This window comes from Aspergillus brasiliensis (assembly GCF_001889945.1).
Source record: "Aspergillus brasiliensis CBS 101740 unplaced genomic scaffold ASPBRscaffold_10, whole genome shotgun sequence".
Classification (NCBI taxonomy): Eukaryota; Fungi; Ascomycota; class Eurotiomycetes; order Eurotiales; family Aspergillaceae; genus Aspergillus; species Aspergillus brasiliensis.
In genome coordinates this window covers 1,158,547-1,173,356 of record NW_027137451.1, presented here as the reverse complement: position 1 = coordinate 1,173,356, position 14,810 = coordinate 1,158,547, and the positions used below count along the sequence as shown (strand labels likewise).

Sequence of the window (14,810 nt, the reverse complement as noted above, 5' to 3'; positions counted from 1 at the left end):
CTTACACTGTTGTGTGCATTCGGGGAGAATTAGTTCCAGACGGACCATGCATCAGAGACCTCGCTTACTGGGTTTCCTACGGGGATGGGATGGTCGATGGTCGAAGGCAGTTTGCCCGGCCTACATAATATACGCACTATGATCTGACTACTATTACCGAGCACCACTGTGTAATAGTGTAATGTGTATAGTTTGGTCCCTGCTAACAGCTTTAGTGCATGCAGCTAAGTCATATATATCTAAATGGTTCACATATGTTCTAGGGTCAAGTTTCCGCTGCGTCCTGTGCCGGTCTTCCGTGAGTAGAAAATGTCTACTATACCACAAGGTACGCGATGTGGCAGTATAATCTCCGTCTCTTTAGCGTCGTGACTGTCTTTGCAAACCACGTATGTATCTAGATCAGACATGAACCACCACCGCACCGACCAAGGCCAACGCACCGGCCAGATAACCCCCAACCGCCATCTTATGGCCCGCCCCACTGGACGTCTCGCTAGCGGCAGCGGCAGCGGCAGTGCTGGGACTGATGCCCGAGCTTGTGGCCGTGCTGAAACTGAAGTCGTTCCTCGCCGCCATGACGCGGAAATAGTTGGCCGCGATCGGCGTGCCCTACCCAGCCTGGATGAGGAAGCTGACCAGCGGCAGGTTCAGCTGGTCCCTAGGAGTATCGTCGTTGGTCTGCATGATGAGAATATCTGTTGGAGCTGGATGTAGCTGAATCCGTAGTTAGGTGGGACTTGAGTTGAAACGAGAAACCTGGAATTGTGCACTGTTCGACACTTAGCCTATGATAGGTCGTTTGCTGACAGGCAATGGGCGAAGGGCTCCATCAGCCTTGACCCTGTCTAGGGGAGGATCGGTGGTGTTTTCCACATGGTCGGTGGCTGTTCATGCACATGGTTTGGGAACTACAATTTTCTTGATCAGTAACGCTCTTGGCTGCAGCCATGGCGCACGCTGACAAAGGACCATTTCCGTCTTTCATCGTTGTTGAACTTTTGTTTTCTTTGTTCAGAGGCAAGTGCTTTATCTACTTGTTCTGCGTGGTTCTGACGAAGTGGAATATGTTGGAGACTTCCAAACAGTCGTGCATGCGTCAGTTCTGTTCCTAGGCATGAAGATTGCTTCGGGGAATTTCCAAGCAGAAAATAACAGGGAATCGTATCCACTCTAATTGCACGTATTCTTCCAACCAACAACCCCCTCAAACTAATACTATTGATATGCACAAGTCAGCATTTCCTCTTGTTCCTCATGAAGGTCTGATGTTATGATTATAAGAGGCGGATTGGCCCGGGATGACCTGAAGATCCTCTAATATAGTACTGGTTCCAACAGTTGATCCTGAAATACTCTACCTCATGCTCGACAACGATGCATCTAGCATAAACCACGAGTTTTATATTATGTTCCTCTTGATGTTCGAGGCTCTAATCGTAGATGGCTTTCCAGTCAAAGAAGAGAAATAATAACATTTGAAGGAGAGCTACAACAGGGCCAATCGGATTTTGTAAATCTCACAGGGGTGCTATAAATAGATAACCATATGCTGGGATGTACCCGTGGCACAAATCTTCCGCACTAGAGCGAAGAGGTCAGAGCCAAGTAACTAGTCTCGAGCTATTACTCCAAAGGTTGCTGGACGTGTAAGTCTTCTTTCATGTAGCTGTTGAAAGACCTTACTATAGTGGTTATTACTTCTTCTGCAAATATTTAGGGCATGTGGTAACCATCGTCAAAGAGATGGAGAAATAGGGCACATGGGGCTCTTCCCGAAGATGACTACGTCTAGACTTTCGCAAAATCATACTTGATTTGAATTTCTTTCCTGATATTGACTTATATTCCCATCTTGCTCTGTCTTTCAAGAAGTGAGGAAAGAAGAACTCTCGACCTCACTTCCTACTCCACAGTTAATTCCTAGGAGTCCATCAATTCCATGCGATCAATAAATGCATTGTACGCACGCTCGTACTCCGGACTTTCTGAGTACCACTCAATCGCGCCATTGAATTCGAATGGCGCCCGCGCCCGACGGGCTACAACGGGGTACATGCGCATTTGCAAGCCATTGTACACGATGGCGCCTGCGCAGCGGTTCGGCGACAGCTCGGGGTGGGACTCGAGCTCATCCTGCCAGCCGTCCTCGGCAAGGCCGGGGGCTGAGTCCCAGCTTGCGCCATTGAGGTCGACATAGTACAGAGGGACGCGGCCATCGGGGGTCATGCCGATCCAAGGCATGGTGTTGGTGTTTGGTGGGGTTGGTTAATGATGATGTGTAAAAGCAATGGTATGTGTCAGTGGGCACGGGGTACGAGTCGAGGAAACCGTGGGAGTTGGAGTATGGATGGAGAACTCTTTACGAGGGGTGAGATGGTGGTATTTATGAACAAGTTTGTCGAAGTGGGATCCCATCGTGGGTTGGGAATTGAGGAAGGTTCCGGTTGATGAAGGTGCTGAGGGTATAATCAACAGGTGAGATTGTTTGAAGAGATGTAAATACTGGAGAGGGCCATGGAGATAAATTGATTCTTGGGGATGTTCATATAGACACTTGGTTGTGGCAGGAGAGCTTCGAACAGGATCGAAACATTCTAGGATGTTATCATGCAGAGTATACTGATACTACGGGAATCATACACTGGCCAGAAAATCTAAAGAATGTGTATACGGGCCCTGTAGCACCAAAGTGGTAGATTAGGGCTTAAGGTTGAAAGAAAAACATCATTATTCCGTTGTATCCGAACACACAAAGGAAATCATACTTTAGGTTTATTGAGTCACCCCTTCAGCTGCTTTTACCAAGATGAGCTGTCTTTATTGTATGTATTATTCTCTTCTGGTCAGGAAATTCCCCCTAAACTGGATTGATGGGGCAGATCTCCTGGACTAGACGTAGTATCTTGATAGACCTTCCTAGTAATAGTGTTAGAAACTGAGTCTAAATATCGAGAGCTTCCGTATCAGGCCTGTTTCTGGAGGATGGATGATTCCAAGCTTTGCTCTGTGAATAACTCTATGATCTTTTTTGAGTAGGAAGAGATGGTCTACCAGCTTAAACACCTTTTCATGCATCAGTTTTGGACGCAATTTTGAATTTACGGAGTTTCACGGCCCCCCGTCCAATTTCTTCATCGACGACCGGAATTGCCCCCAGTACGATTTACATTGATAGCAGATGTAACTATACCTGTTGGCAAGGCCATTTATCCATAGAAGGAATTTGACAGCTGGAATGTAATGCTATATGGTCAAAAGACCATCGTCATAATGGCATCTACATCAATGCAGCCTGCTTCGTCCTCATGCTGAATATGCCGGGCCCGATGAGCCTAATTCCGAAGACCTTAATCTTGTTGAATACGGTCCGAACTGTTTCTCAGTGGGAACCTCTGTCACAGCTCTCACAACATCGAGCATATAGTAATGATATCAACAAGAAAAACGTAACGCGCACTTATCCGCTTGAATGTAGACCGATGTTTCAGGCTGACTCACTTGGGTGTAGAACAATATTTAACGTCAAAGATTTCATTCTTCGGAGAGTAACCATAAGTCTAACGAAGCAGAAGTCGCAACTATGCAGCCTCAATCACAATTGGAAGTGTTTACATCTCTACCTATAGTTGAAAGCGCGTATCACATGAATTGAATTGTTATTCCACCTAACATTGAAGCAAGAACGCTCTCGGCTACGGTCACAGGTGCAAAATCAGTAAACCTATATTTCCTGTGGCTCCCCAGGTGCTCTTGAACGTTTGACCTACCGAATGTGAAGAGAAATGTAACCGAAAAAGGTAGGACCAATTAAGCTCCAATCGGACCCTCACGGGCGCTATAAATTAGCCCCATCTCCTCACTTTCCTGATCATCCGGATCAACTTTCCCCGCACCCGAGGGGTTATATATGAATCGACAGACTTGCAAGGACGTCCAACCTTAATTCTGCATTCCCGCATCTTACCCTGAAGCATAGCCCGCCAAAATGACAAAAAGGCTGCCCCTCAGCTGTGAGAATTGCCGACAGAGGAAAATACGCTGCCTAGGATCTTGTGTGCCTTGTGACACTTGTCGGAAGCGCGGAGTGGCGTCGTCATGTCGATTCAAGCGCGATGTTGAACGTAATCTCCAGCCAGCACAGTACGAGGCAATCGCACTCCAAGAAACTCTTCTTCGGCGGATCTCAGACTTAGAAAGCCTACTGGTACAGAATATTGAGTCCACCTCGATGTCCATAACTCAACATAGCCGCGGTATCCGTTCGCCCGTCTCCCAACATGATAGCCCTCTGATTCAGGATGAGCTTTATGCGAACTCTGCCTCAATCAGCACCGACGGCCAATCTTTCGCACGCAATACTACTCCTTTCAAGCGTGATGAGGTCGGTAGTATTATTGCGTCCCCATCGGGCCATGTGCGATATGTTCCTTACAGCACCTCTCGCGATCCCGACGTCTTCCATTCGCTCCAGAACCAATCTCAAGTGGAATGCCCGTCGCGCGCCTTCTTCTTCTGCGACACACCTCCCAGCAAACAGTCTCTGTTAGACATGCTACCACCGTTTCGGCACTGCGATGAACTCATCACCATGTTCCTCACCGTGTTCTCCCCTCTGTTCCATATTCTCCATGACGAGACATTCCAGTCGAACTACGCCAGATTCAAAGAGAATCCTCGTAACGCTCCATTGCCAGTTCTTGGTCTGATATTTGTGGCTCTGGGGCTGGCTGTCACGGCTATCGATAAAGAAAGTCCGATCCTGTCAGACTTGGGCCGAGAGGCTTCGCCTGCGGAAAGTGCGAAATCGTTGGCAGCAAAATACCGACAAGCGACAATGAAATGCCTCGCTGCCGATAACTTCATGTGGCAACACAACTTGCAAACACTACAGTGCCTCATCTTGCTTATATACGCCATTAATCACGCCCAAGGTCCAGCCTGGGCACTTCTTGGGACGACACTCAATATTGCCATCGCCATTGGATGTCACGTTGATCCTGAGCTTCTGAACCTGAATCCTATTGAAGTCCAAGAAAGGCGACGAGCCTGGGCGGGGCTAAAAATGCTCTATACCATTCAGAATACCTGTTTGGGTAATCTAGCCCCATTCAACGTGGAGAACAACGTCCTACTACCGGCGGACGTGGAAGACGAGGAGATTGTTGCAGACTCATTTCATGAAGCCATGAACTCATCAATACGGAAGCGCCCCACAAAGATGTCGTATCTCCTGTTCAAATTCCGCCTCTATTCTCTGGCTTCAAATGTATGCGCCCTGAGTGCAGGGAAGTCAAATTGCTCACCGGCCAAAATACAGGCCTTGGATCACGAGATCGAGATTGAATTGCAAGCGCAGGCAGAGCGCTTTTCGGATCAACTTGATCTCCCAACATATCAGCAGGCACATTCGTTCATTCTGAGTAACTACACTAATCACCTTATTCTGCTCCTGCATCGGATCTATCTCTTAAAGCCAGAGGGCTTTGAAGACGAGAGCCTGACAGGTAGTTACGAAAAGTGCGAACAAGCAGCTCTTGCCATTCTCTCAAACTATGAAGCCCTCAATATGCGCAACGAATTCAGCCCTTACAGGTGGTACATTCATGGCCTCGGTTCGTTTCATGCCTTTTTAGCGATATCAACTCTGCTGGTTCTGCTTGGCAAGGTGCGGACTGCACAACATTCAAAGCATCTTATATTGCAAGCTGTACAGAATTGCTTTCAACGACTGCGGGAGAATGCGCCATTCAGCGAGATATGTGAGCGAGCCTGTTCGATACTTGACTCATTGACACCAGGAGAACCTCACCAGCCTACCCCATTCCTTGAAATTTCTGATAGCGTGAATAACTTGGAGAGCACACCAGACTTTGGATACAACGAGCCCTTGGGAGTGGATACGGCGACTTCATCCAACAGTTTGGACAGTTTTGACCCCAGTCTCTGGGCCTTGCCAGAAAGCTTCGAGGAGATTGTGGCCAAAATACCATGTGAGCAATGGCTTTCTCCGGCAGCATTCCCGTGGACCGGTCGCCCTGTGGATACAACATACCATAATGGCATCGTTTGAGTTTGACATAGCAGATTGTTGACCATTTCATGTATATTGAATTCCAATCTTCAAATCTCATATCAAGGTATTCATTTTCAGATATATCTTCTTCTGGGGCATTGATTCAGCTATCGGAAGCATTGTTATGTAACGTGAGCTTTGGCCCGATCAGATAATTAAAATGGTGTTGATGCAACTATGCATGTAGAACATGAGATCACTACTTAGAGCACCCATGCTCTTAAGCTACATCATACCAGTAGGTGACGCTATTCCTACTTGGCGCACTTCTGGAACGCCCTGCCAGATAACCTTCAAGACCCAAGCCCGTGTAATGCTCAGTATAGGAATTGCTCTGACGGATGCATAACTAGATCTACAAAATCGCCTCTCCGCAGTATTCAAAGTTAATACCAGGTTTGAGTTTCAGGGGGAAGGGAGATGTAGCGGACATGCGCGGACATGCACGGAGCCATGTGGAATCTCCGCTAGAGGTTATTATCCACATACGGAACTAGAGGCAATGAACTGCACCAATGAACACTTTGTTACTCAGCTGTTGGGAGGAAGATCGTATGATTCTTTAGTGGGCCCGTGCTTGCTTCTACGGTTTTAATATATGGGGCTATCAGATCCCCCGCCTTTCTCCGCAGCTCGGTGAGAATCCTGAAAGATTAGGTAGTCACACGTTACGGTAATCAAGAAGATTAAACTTTGTACTCGGGTTGAGGACATCATACGTTGTGATTTATGAAACTGGCTGGGAGACATGATTGGATTGGCATGTGAGCAAATACGCGGTAGCTTTATCTAAGAAACTTCAACTTGAACCATAATTCTACTTGGAACATTTATTGTGTATTGAAACTTCCAAGACTCCGAAATTCTGCAGCAAAACGATCTATTGTTTATCTAGACTATAAATAAAGAATAACTCTAAATCTGCGCCAAAACTGCCTTCACCGTTCCCTCCACATCCTCAAACAGATGCCAGTGTCCCACATCCTTTAGCACATCGACATGACCGCCTCCAGTCGTCTCAGAATATTTCTGACAGAGAGCCGGCGGACTGACCTTATCCTCCTCACCGGTGACTATAGACACAGGGATACGGAGGGACTTGATATCCAACGGATCGTCAGCAGATGCAGCCAGGGCCGCACACGCCTTGGCATATCCTTCGGGGTCTTGACCTAGCAGCGAAGCCCGCACGGCACAAATACTCAACGGCTTGTTCTGCTGCACATACGCCGATGTTCCAGCTTGCACGATGGCATCCACGACAGCCAACATTCCTTCTTTCCGAACGAGAGCCGCCCGGGCATTGGAGCCCTGTCGACCTGCTTCTGGCAGTGGGTTCGGGGGAGGTCCCATGAGGATAAGCTTGGAGATTAGTCCGGGGTGCTGCAGAGCGAGCTTGAGCGCCACTAGAGATCCCATAGAGTGGGCAATCACGGTCACGCCGTTGTTGACGCCGGCAAGCTGTGACATGTTGTAAAAGTCTTCTGCGAAAGAAGCAATGGAGAGAGTGCTAAGTGCTGATGTCGGGGAGAGACCATGTCCTTCCAGGTCTAGCAGGTGCAACGAGTGTGTCGACTGTAGTTTCGTGATAAGAGGATAGAAGTAACTTGAAGACCCGCCTAGTCCATGAATGAAGAATACCGGAGGGCCACTCTCCAACCCCAGTCGCTGGTAGAAGAGGTGCTTGCCGTTGATAGTAGTCAATCCCGAATTGGCGGGCGCCTTCTGGTTGGCAACAGGGATATGAGACTCAGCGCGCTCAGAGGTCGTATTGACCGCGTCTGCAGCCGCAACACGGTTTATCAACGTCCCCAATCCCGTCACGGACACGCTGATCTCATCCCCCGTTTGCAGAAACTTCATCGGCCTGAATCCAAAGCCCACGCCAGCGGGTGTACCAGTGGCGATCACGTCGCCAGCTTGCAAGGTCTGGCCTGCGCTGATAGTAGAAATCAGCGTAGGAATGCTGAAGATCAGATCACTCAGACTGGCCTCCTGGCGCAGCTCCTGGTTGACAAAGGTCTGGATCTTCAGGTTCTCAGGCAGGCTCTCCTTGGGAACAGCGACGGGGCCAATCGGGCAGAAGGTATCAGCGGATTTACCGAGGAAGAATTGTTTGTGGTCTCGTTGGCGCTCACGCGCAGTCACATCGTTCACGATGGTGTATCCCCAGACATGGTCCGAGGCGTTCTCCTCGGAGATCTGGAACCCCGGCTTGCCGATGATGACACCGATCTCACCCTCATAGTCGAGGGTGCTGGTAAACTTCGGGTGCAGAAGAATAGGGTCTTCAGGGCCAATGATGGAAGTGGCACGCTTGGTGAAGATAACGGGGTGGGATGGCTGATCGGTCTTATCACTGGCATCATAGCCCGAGGAGTTGAATTCCTTGGCGTGTTCAACGTAGTTTTTTCCTACCGCCAGCACATCGCGGCCCGAGATCGGAGGGAGGTGCTTCACGCTGGAAAGGGGGAAGGATTGTGCACCGGATGCCTTGATTCCCTGCTCGCCGACCGTGATGACTTGATAGAGGTTTGTCAATGGGGTGCCAGAGATGAAGGATAAGGGGGTGACGGTGGAGGTCTTGAGGTCGAGATGGCCGATTCTGGGACCACTGTTGGGCTCCAGGTATGCGACATAGTTGGTGGGGTTGTTAGTCGCCATGTTGAAGTTCGCTTTAGGTAATGGAGGTTAATGTTGTACCTGTTACAAACTCCATATGATGCCACCTTTATAATTTCCGAACTGATTGGCAAGCGTCCCCGCACATCCCGTCATTCTTCAGATTCTCCGCTTATCACCGCACATCCCCGCCCATCGCCGCGAATGTCCGCATCCACAACCCCGACTCTGATCTTCTCAATATGGGAGTGACAGAGTCCGGTGACTATCTCCTTCACGGAGATACATGAAAGCTGTCTGGGTGGCCGGTACAAACGGCATTGTGAACCGGGGAGCGGTCGAAGGGGGCTATCTCCGGCTGCGCGGAACATAAAATATATACTCTGATGGACATTATGTTGATTACTACGCTGAATGCCATGATAAATACTACGATGGTAAGCATGGAGAACTAATAATATGTAGACTACGTGTAGAATGTCGAAGTTCAAACGATATAGAAAGTATTCTTGTAGGTTATGTTAAAGCATATACATAAGACTCTTCATGTTCGTGACTCAGATGCTGACATGAACATTGTACATGAGTTCACTTATCGGATCTTCGAGGGTCCAAAGTATTTCGGAATCTCCTTGAATCGATTCCTGACCCCTTCGGTTCGGCCAACACGCAGTGGTCGTCCCCACTGTTCCATGATGGCTTGTTCATGAAATCGCCAAAACTGCCAAGAGCAATCTTCCCCAACAAAGCTGCGGATAACGGTTTCTCCCCCTGGATGCTCGTTGATGAACTTGGTACAGTCATAGACAATATTATCCACGACAATCCACGCACGACCTTGACCTTGCGAGAAGCGTAGCTTGTGGTCTCTGACTACCGCGGCCGGGATGAAAGGTAGATCGTTATCGGCGATAGAGGGCTGAAGTGGATATTCGAGGTGTGTATCTTCGACATGTTCAACATGCTCGAAGTCTTCGGTGGATTTGATGTCCTCAACATGCTCAGTTGATGGTTTAGAGCTTGTGACATGATGGTCAGAGCCACTTAGTGAGCTTCGTACACTTAGCCAGCCCATTGCGATCTTGGTAGTTTCAGTAAATAGGGAAGGCTTGAAAGAAGAGATCAGGCCATATTACATCTGGTTGGGTCAGAGGATTGCGGAGAAGCGCGGAGAAGCGAGAAAAGGAAAGTTAGTACCATTATATCCGATATTATGAAGATAGTTGTCCCGATTTGGTGCGGATGAGCATTCCAATGCGGGGAAGTTGTATCCACCAGGAATGTTTGCATAAGAACCACATATGAGAGAGATATTCGCGCTGCTCTGATCCTCCAGCCTGCACAACTTCGTCTCCTGTTTGAGAATCAGAAGACTGCTCTATTCTATTCATCTTATTATTCTCACACTTCATTCGTCATGTCCAAGGTGTCATGGATGTCAAAGGACTGCCCCCTCGAGCATTATGATGGGCCACCGCGCAACATTGCATACATTGATCAGCTTGATTTCGAACCCAGTCTCCAGCCCGTCAACTATGAGATTGCTGGAACAAGCGCGTCGTCAAGGATCCTCATTTTAGACGTTGAGATCCTGGAAGCCACCGGCCGGGAGCCCTACAGAGGGGACGTCCTCATCGTAGGTATGTTATTCGACCTTTCTCCTTCAAACTTTACAAACTAACGGACATGTCTTTCAGGAGAGAGATTCGCTCATGTGGGCTCGGTTCCCAACAAAGATACACTCCTCGCAGATCCCAGTGTCCGTGTCTTCTACGGAAAGGGGCGCACGTTAATGCCAGGGTTGGGGGATGCCCACACCCACTTCACCTGGAACGGCGGCGACCTGGATAAGCTGGGACAGCTCGGTATTGAGGAACATACCCTTCTGACTGCCAGAAGTGCCGAGTGCTACTTAGATTCTGGTTACACTATGTGTTTTGGAGCTGCGTCTGCTAAGAAGCGCCTGGATGTCGTAATTCGAGACGCAATCAACGCCGGAGATATCCCAGGCCCGCGGTTCTTGGCTAATGGTCAAGAAATGGCACGAAGAGGGGGCGAGCTCGTCGGAGGAATTACTGCGTTTGCTGATGGCCCTGAGGAAATGAGAGAGGTGTATGCTATATAACAAAGATGACTTGGACCACGCTGACAGCACATCAGTATCCGTGAACATATCGAAATCGGTGTGGATCAAGTAAAGATTTCAATGTCTGGAGAATCAGTAGGACAACCAGAAATCCTCGTGAGAGCTTAGTGCTAACCTACTTTATTAGATCACGGAGATTCGCGATGCAGAAGAGTGCTACTTCACCCCAGAAGAGACAGCAGCATGTGTTGACGAGGCCCACAAGTTGAACAAGCGCGTCTGTTCACACGCTCGAGCCCGAGACTCTGTCCAGCAATCAATAGATTTTGGGGTCGACGTCATATATCATGCATCCTTTATCGACGAGAAGGGTAGGTTCCCTGTATCTTGAGTGCTCATCTCATTCTGCTGACTTTAAAAGGCATGGATGCACTCGAAAAGAGGAAATCCAAACACATAGTAGCACCCGCCATCAACTGGCTCATTGCTACGCTCCACGACGCTGTCATGTTCGGTTACACCACGGAGAAGGCCGAGCAGGTAGGCTACCAGAGGGAGCTTGATGCTGCGGACCTTGCCATGCGAGAGATGCATCGGAGGGGGATCGTGGTCCTCCCTGGAGGGTCAGTCTTCAAACCAGTCAACTGTATCGAGTTTCTGACAATGACTTCAGTGATTATGGATTCGCCTGGACGCCACACGGCACTTATGCGCGTGACCTTGCACATTTCGTGGAGCGTTTCGGCTTCACACCGCATGAGTCTATCATTGCAGCGACTTATGGCATGGCGAAGCTGTTCATGCGCTCCCACGAAATGGGCCAAATCAAAGTGGGCAACTATGCGGACTGTTTAGTGGTCGATGGGGATCCACTGAAGGATATCACCATATTGCAGGATCACGATCGTCTCAATATTATAATGATCAATGGCAGGGTCCATAAGGCCGGGGTGAAGGAGTATGTCATTCCTACACAGGATTTGGCTGGCATTCATTCTATGACGAATGAGATGGCTCACATGCAAGTACAACGCCGTATTGTTTCTTGAGCAACAAACAGTGTCAAAAAGATTCTTTTCCCATTTATTGTCTGCTTTCCATCCTTGTTGTTTTAAGTATGTGATCATATTTACAGCTCGTACCGCTATCGAAGAACGTCTGAATAAACATTATTACTCAGATGAATCGTGATCTAGTGGGCGTAGACTCTACTCATCGCTATTATCCTCAAGATACTAAACTGTCTAAGTGTAGAGTTTATAAATAACTTATAAGATAAGTGGTTATTTTTGCAAGGCATTTTCATTCATGAGACTGCAGTCCTGAAAGGCCGTACTCGTTGACTCCGTACAGTGTAGCGCCACTATTCATCAATCTCGCAGCGAACATACAGAGGGACATCGGTCCAGTCTCAGATCTGGGCCCCGGTCCAACTGATTAATCTATAGTAATAATGCCAATAACAGGAACAGCTAAAACAACTCAAGCAGGTATATGACTTTGCTGTCGCCAACCGACAGATTTACATTTAGTGCCTTGGCCATGACGTAGGTAAGGGTGCGTAAGGGCTAGTTGCAGTCACAAACACGATACCGTATTCTGATGCCACCTTCGCTCTGGTCTCCTTGGAAGTCCTTCTCGCCTCATTTTTCCAGTCCTAAGATATGTTGTAGAATATCGTGGGACCTCCTAAGATACTGTTACATAAGCTCCAACTTCACTAACTGTAGACCATACTGCTATAGTCACTTGTGTCGACTCTTCACAGTAGCCACTAAGCGGCTGAGAGGGGCAGAAAGCAGAAACATCCAAACAAAGAAAAGGTGAGCCGTAGCTGTTGGAGAAGGCAACCACTCGCTAAGATACGCTAGACATTGCATATGTATTTAGTCACTCACGGTAACTCATTCTTATAGTCCTTCCTTGTATGGTGACGCTCGCCCAAGTCGATTCCCGATAAACACCCTGACTTAGCGTCCTTGTCATCGAATCAATCAGCGAGTGAGTCAAAGCAAACGAGGTTCTCCACAAGAATACCACGCCTATAATGTACGACACCAAAGATTGGAATGGTCTTGTTTTCTGTATGCTAGTGATAACATGTCTGAGCTCTGTGATTGTGGCACCATGTGTGGCGAAAGATGTCCAGATACCCCTCAACTCTCATGTAGACTCAGGGTTGCAGTGGAATGATTGCGGTGAGGCCAACAACCACACTCTCCAATGTAAGTATACACACGCCCTTTTCGGCCTTTTCTGAACCGTGCTGACGTAGTTGGAAGGTTCTCGACTGGAAGTTCCCGTGGACCATTTTAACCGACTATCTGGCAAGACTTTCTCAATACCCATCATCAGAATGCTAGCCAACAATGCATCTGCTACCGGCGATAGACATATCTTTCTAAACCCTGGAGGACCTGGAGGTACGTTGAGACTTGAATCGCGTATTCTTTACTAACATGTCGTAGCCAGTGGCGTGGGCTTTCTGCGGGGATCAGCATCTGATCTTAATAAACTCATCGGGGAAGGCTTCCACTTAATGAGTTTCGATCCCCGCGGCGTAAGTGGATCGATACCAAAAGCTGCTTGCTACTCAAGCAATGCCGATCGTGCTGCCGCGTTTGCCAGCAACCCTTGGGACCTTGAGTTCCAAGCTGGTGAGATGTACACTAGGGCCGAGAACAAAGCCAAGGCCTGTGAAGATATGATGGGCGAGTATGGGAAATACATAAACACTCCCCAGACAGCTTCTGATATAAATTCCATCCTCGATGCGATCGGGCAGGAGAAGATGTACTATTGGGGACTTAGTTGTCTGTTTTCTTCTCTTCTCCAATGCGGTAGTTGGCTAACAGACATAGATGGAACCACACTCGGTCAGACATATGCACAAATGTTCCCTGAACGGGTTTCCCGAATGGTACTTGACGGCGTTAGCAACCTAGATGAATGGTACAATTCCTTTCTCTCTAAAGAGTACTTGACTGATACGGACACAATCTTTGCCGGGTTTATCGAAGAATGTTTCAAAGTCAGAGAAGCTTGTCCATTAAGTTCGATCAAGAGAGAGCATTTCACATCAGCTGCCCAACTTCAATCCTACATCGACGATTTTCTGCGCGAACTCGAAGGAGAGCCAATTCCCGTTTACTTGAACAGTACCAATTACGGAGCCATTACCAGACGAAGTTTAGTGACCAATGGGATCCTTTTCGCTCTATACAAGCCAACAGCTTGGCCTTCCCTTGCCCACAACCTGGCTGAGCTGCTGAACGGCAATGCGACCCCTGCTTACAACGCGTACTCCGAGTCTTGGGTTCTGAGATATCTCGTGGATGATTCGACTACCTTTATCGGATTGAATGATAACCGACAAACCGGGCACGATGCCCCAGTTCATGGTATTAAGTCTGTCCGCAATCATATTCTCTCACGACCAGAAATGTCCTATTTGCTATCCAGGTATAAAGGATCTGATATCTACGATCGGGCTTCATGGTTGATTCCAACAACTCACGACTTTCACCCTCGATACTCTCCTGAGTATCCCCAGACAAAGACAGCCGAGCCCATACTGATCCTATCAACCACTTGGGATCCTGTGTGCCCATTAATATCTGCAAAGAAAGCTGTGAATAGCTTTGAAGGCGCTCGTCTCGTCGAGCAGAGATCGTATGGTCACTGTACTCTCAGCATGCCTTCACTGTGCACCGTGAATCATTTGAGGAGGTATTTCAATGAGGGAATACTACCGGAGCCGGGAGCAACGTATGATCCTGCTCCTATCCTAGTTTGATGGCCTGATACTAACTGAGTAGACAGGTGTGGCATTGATGCTGAGTATTTCCCGTCCACTGGGGGATCTGCGGCGTCTACCTTGGGTGCCGAGGAGGAAGAGTTGCTCAGCAGTCTTCATGTGTTGGCGAATGAAGATATCTTCCTTGGTAGAGGCCATATGTAAGAATGAGGCATGACGAAGTTGAGTTCTTCTTGATAACGTAAATGGTATGATGCAAAGCTGAAAAG

The 14,810-nt window shown here is 48.3% G+C and overlaps 7 protein-coding genes across 7 annotated transcripts; 3 read left to right on the top strand and 4 right to left on the bottom strand.

The window, feature by feature from the left end:
* Positions 1-402: 402 nt before the first annotated feature.
* Positions 403-687, bottom strand: ASPBRDRAFT_198340 (uncharacterized protein; the record flags this gene model as incomplete). The annotated part of the gene is made up of 2 exons (XM_067621190.1): positions 403-612; positions 640-687. 2 exons carry the CDS (start codon positions 685-687, stop codon positions 403-405), a joined length of 258 nt encoding a protein of 85 aa, XP_067476945.1.
* A 1,236-nt stretch (positions 688-1,923) lies between these two features.
* Positions 1,924-2,244, bottom strand: ASPBRDRAFT_32513 (uncharacterized protein; the record flags this gene model as incomplete). Its single annotated transcript, XM_067623026.1, has 1 exon — positions 1,924-2,244. The coding sequence occupies one exon, from the start codon at positions 2,242-2,244 to the stop codon at positions 1,924-1,926; it is 321 nt and encodes a 106-aa protein (XP_067476944.1).
* Positions 2,245-3,903: 1,659 nt separating this feature from the next.
* Positions 3,904-6,249, top strand: ASPBRDRAFT_46051 (Zn(II)2Cys6 transcription factor). Its single transcript, XM_067625541.1, has one exon. The coding sequence runs from the start codon at positions 3,989-3,991 to the stop codon at positions 6,071-6,073; it is 2,085 nt and encodes a 694-aa protein (XP_067476943.1). The 5' UTR covers positions 3,904-3,988; the 3' UTR covers positions 6,074-6,249.
* Positions 6,250-6,934: 685 nt separating this feature from the next.
* On the bottom strand, positions 6,935-8,772 carry ASPBRDRAFT_46050 (bifunctional fumarylacetoacetate hydrolase/alpha/beta hydrolase family protein). Its single transcript, XM_067625540.1, has one exon. The coding sequence runs from the start codon at positions 8,738-8,740 to the stop codon at positions 6,992-6,994; it is 1,749 nt and encodes a 582-aa protein (XP_067476942.1). The 5' UTR covers positions 8,741-8,772; the 3' UTR covers positions 6,935-6,991.
* Positions 8,773-9,205: 433 nt separating this feature from the next.
* ASPBRDRAFT_46049 (cytochrome b5-like heme/steroid binding domain-containing protein) lies at positions 9,206-9,841 on the bottom strand. The gene has a single exon (XM_067625539.1). The coding sequence runs from the start codon at positions 9,771-9,773 to the stop codon at positions 9,291-9,293; it is 483 nt and encodes a 160-aa protein (XP_067476941.1). The 5' UTR covers positions 9,774-9,841; the 3' UTR covers positions 9,206-9,290.
* A 149-nt stretch (positions 9,842-9,990) lies between these two features.
* Positions 9,991-11,981, top strand: ASPBRDRAFT_46048 (uncharacterized protein). The gene is made up of 6 exons (XM_067625538.1): positions 9,991-10,338; positions 10,396-10,810; positions 10,859-10,919; positions 10,972-11,155; positions 11,206-11,407; positions 11,458-11,981. The coding sequence occupies exons 1-6, from the start codon at positions 10,116-10,118 to the stop codon at positions 11,831-11,833; spliced, it is 1,461 nt and encodes a 486-aa protein (XP_067476940.1). The 5' UTR covers positions 9,991-10,115; the 3' UTR covers positions 11,834-11,981.
* Positions 11,982-12,870: 889 nt separating this feature from the next.
* On the top strand, positions 12,871-14,580 carry ASPBRDRAFT_131474 (uncharacterized protein; the record flags this gene model as incomplete). Its single annotated transcript, XM_067618332.1, has 4 exons — positions 12,871-13,009; positions 13,067-13,207; positions 13,253-13,597; positions 13,646-14,580. The coding sequence occupies 4 exons, from the start codon at positions 12,871-12,873 to the stop codon at positions 14,578-14,580; spliced, it is 1,560 nt and encodes a 519-aa protein (XP_067476939.1).
* Positions 14,581-14,810: the final 230 nt, after the last annotated feature.

What these genes read in the sequence shown, in the direction of transcription:
- ASPBRDRAFT_46051 (XM_067625541.1), top strand. Translation starts at nt 3,989, where the DNA reads ATGACAAAAAGGCTGCCCCTCAGCTGTGAGAATTGCCGACAGAGGAAA.
- ASPBRDRAFT_46050 (XM_067625540.1), bottom strand. Translation starts at nt 8,740, where the DNA reads ATGGCGACTAACAACCCCACCAACTATGTCGCATACCTGGAGCCCAAC.
- ASPBRDRAFT_46049 (XM_067625539.1), bottom strand. Translation starts at nt 9,773, where the DNA reads ATGGGCTGGCTAAGTGTACGAAGCTCACTAAGTGGCTCTGACCATCAT.
- ASPBRDRAFT_46048 (XM_067625538.1), top strand. Translation starts at nt 10,116, where the DNA reads ATGTCCAAGGTGTCATGGATGTCAAAGGACTGCCCCCTCGAGCATTAT. An exon ending in TTTCAATGTCTGGAGAATCA is followed by an intron (nt 10,920 to 10,971) that starts GTAGGACAACCA and finishes CTACTTTATTAG; the next exon opens with ATCACGGAGATTCGCGATGC. An exon ending in ATCGTGGTCCTCCCTGGAGG is followed by an intron (nt 11,408 to 11,457) that starts GTCAGTCTTCAA and finishes CAATGACTTCAG; the next exon opens with TGATTATGGATTCGCCTGGA.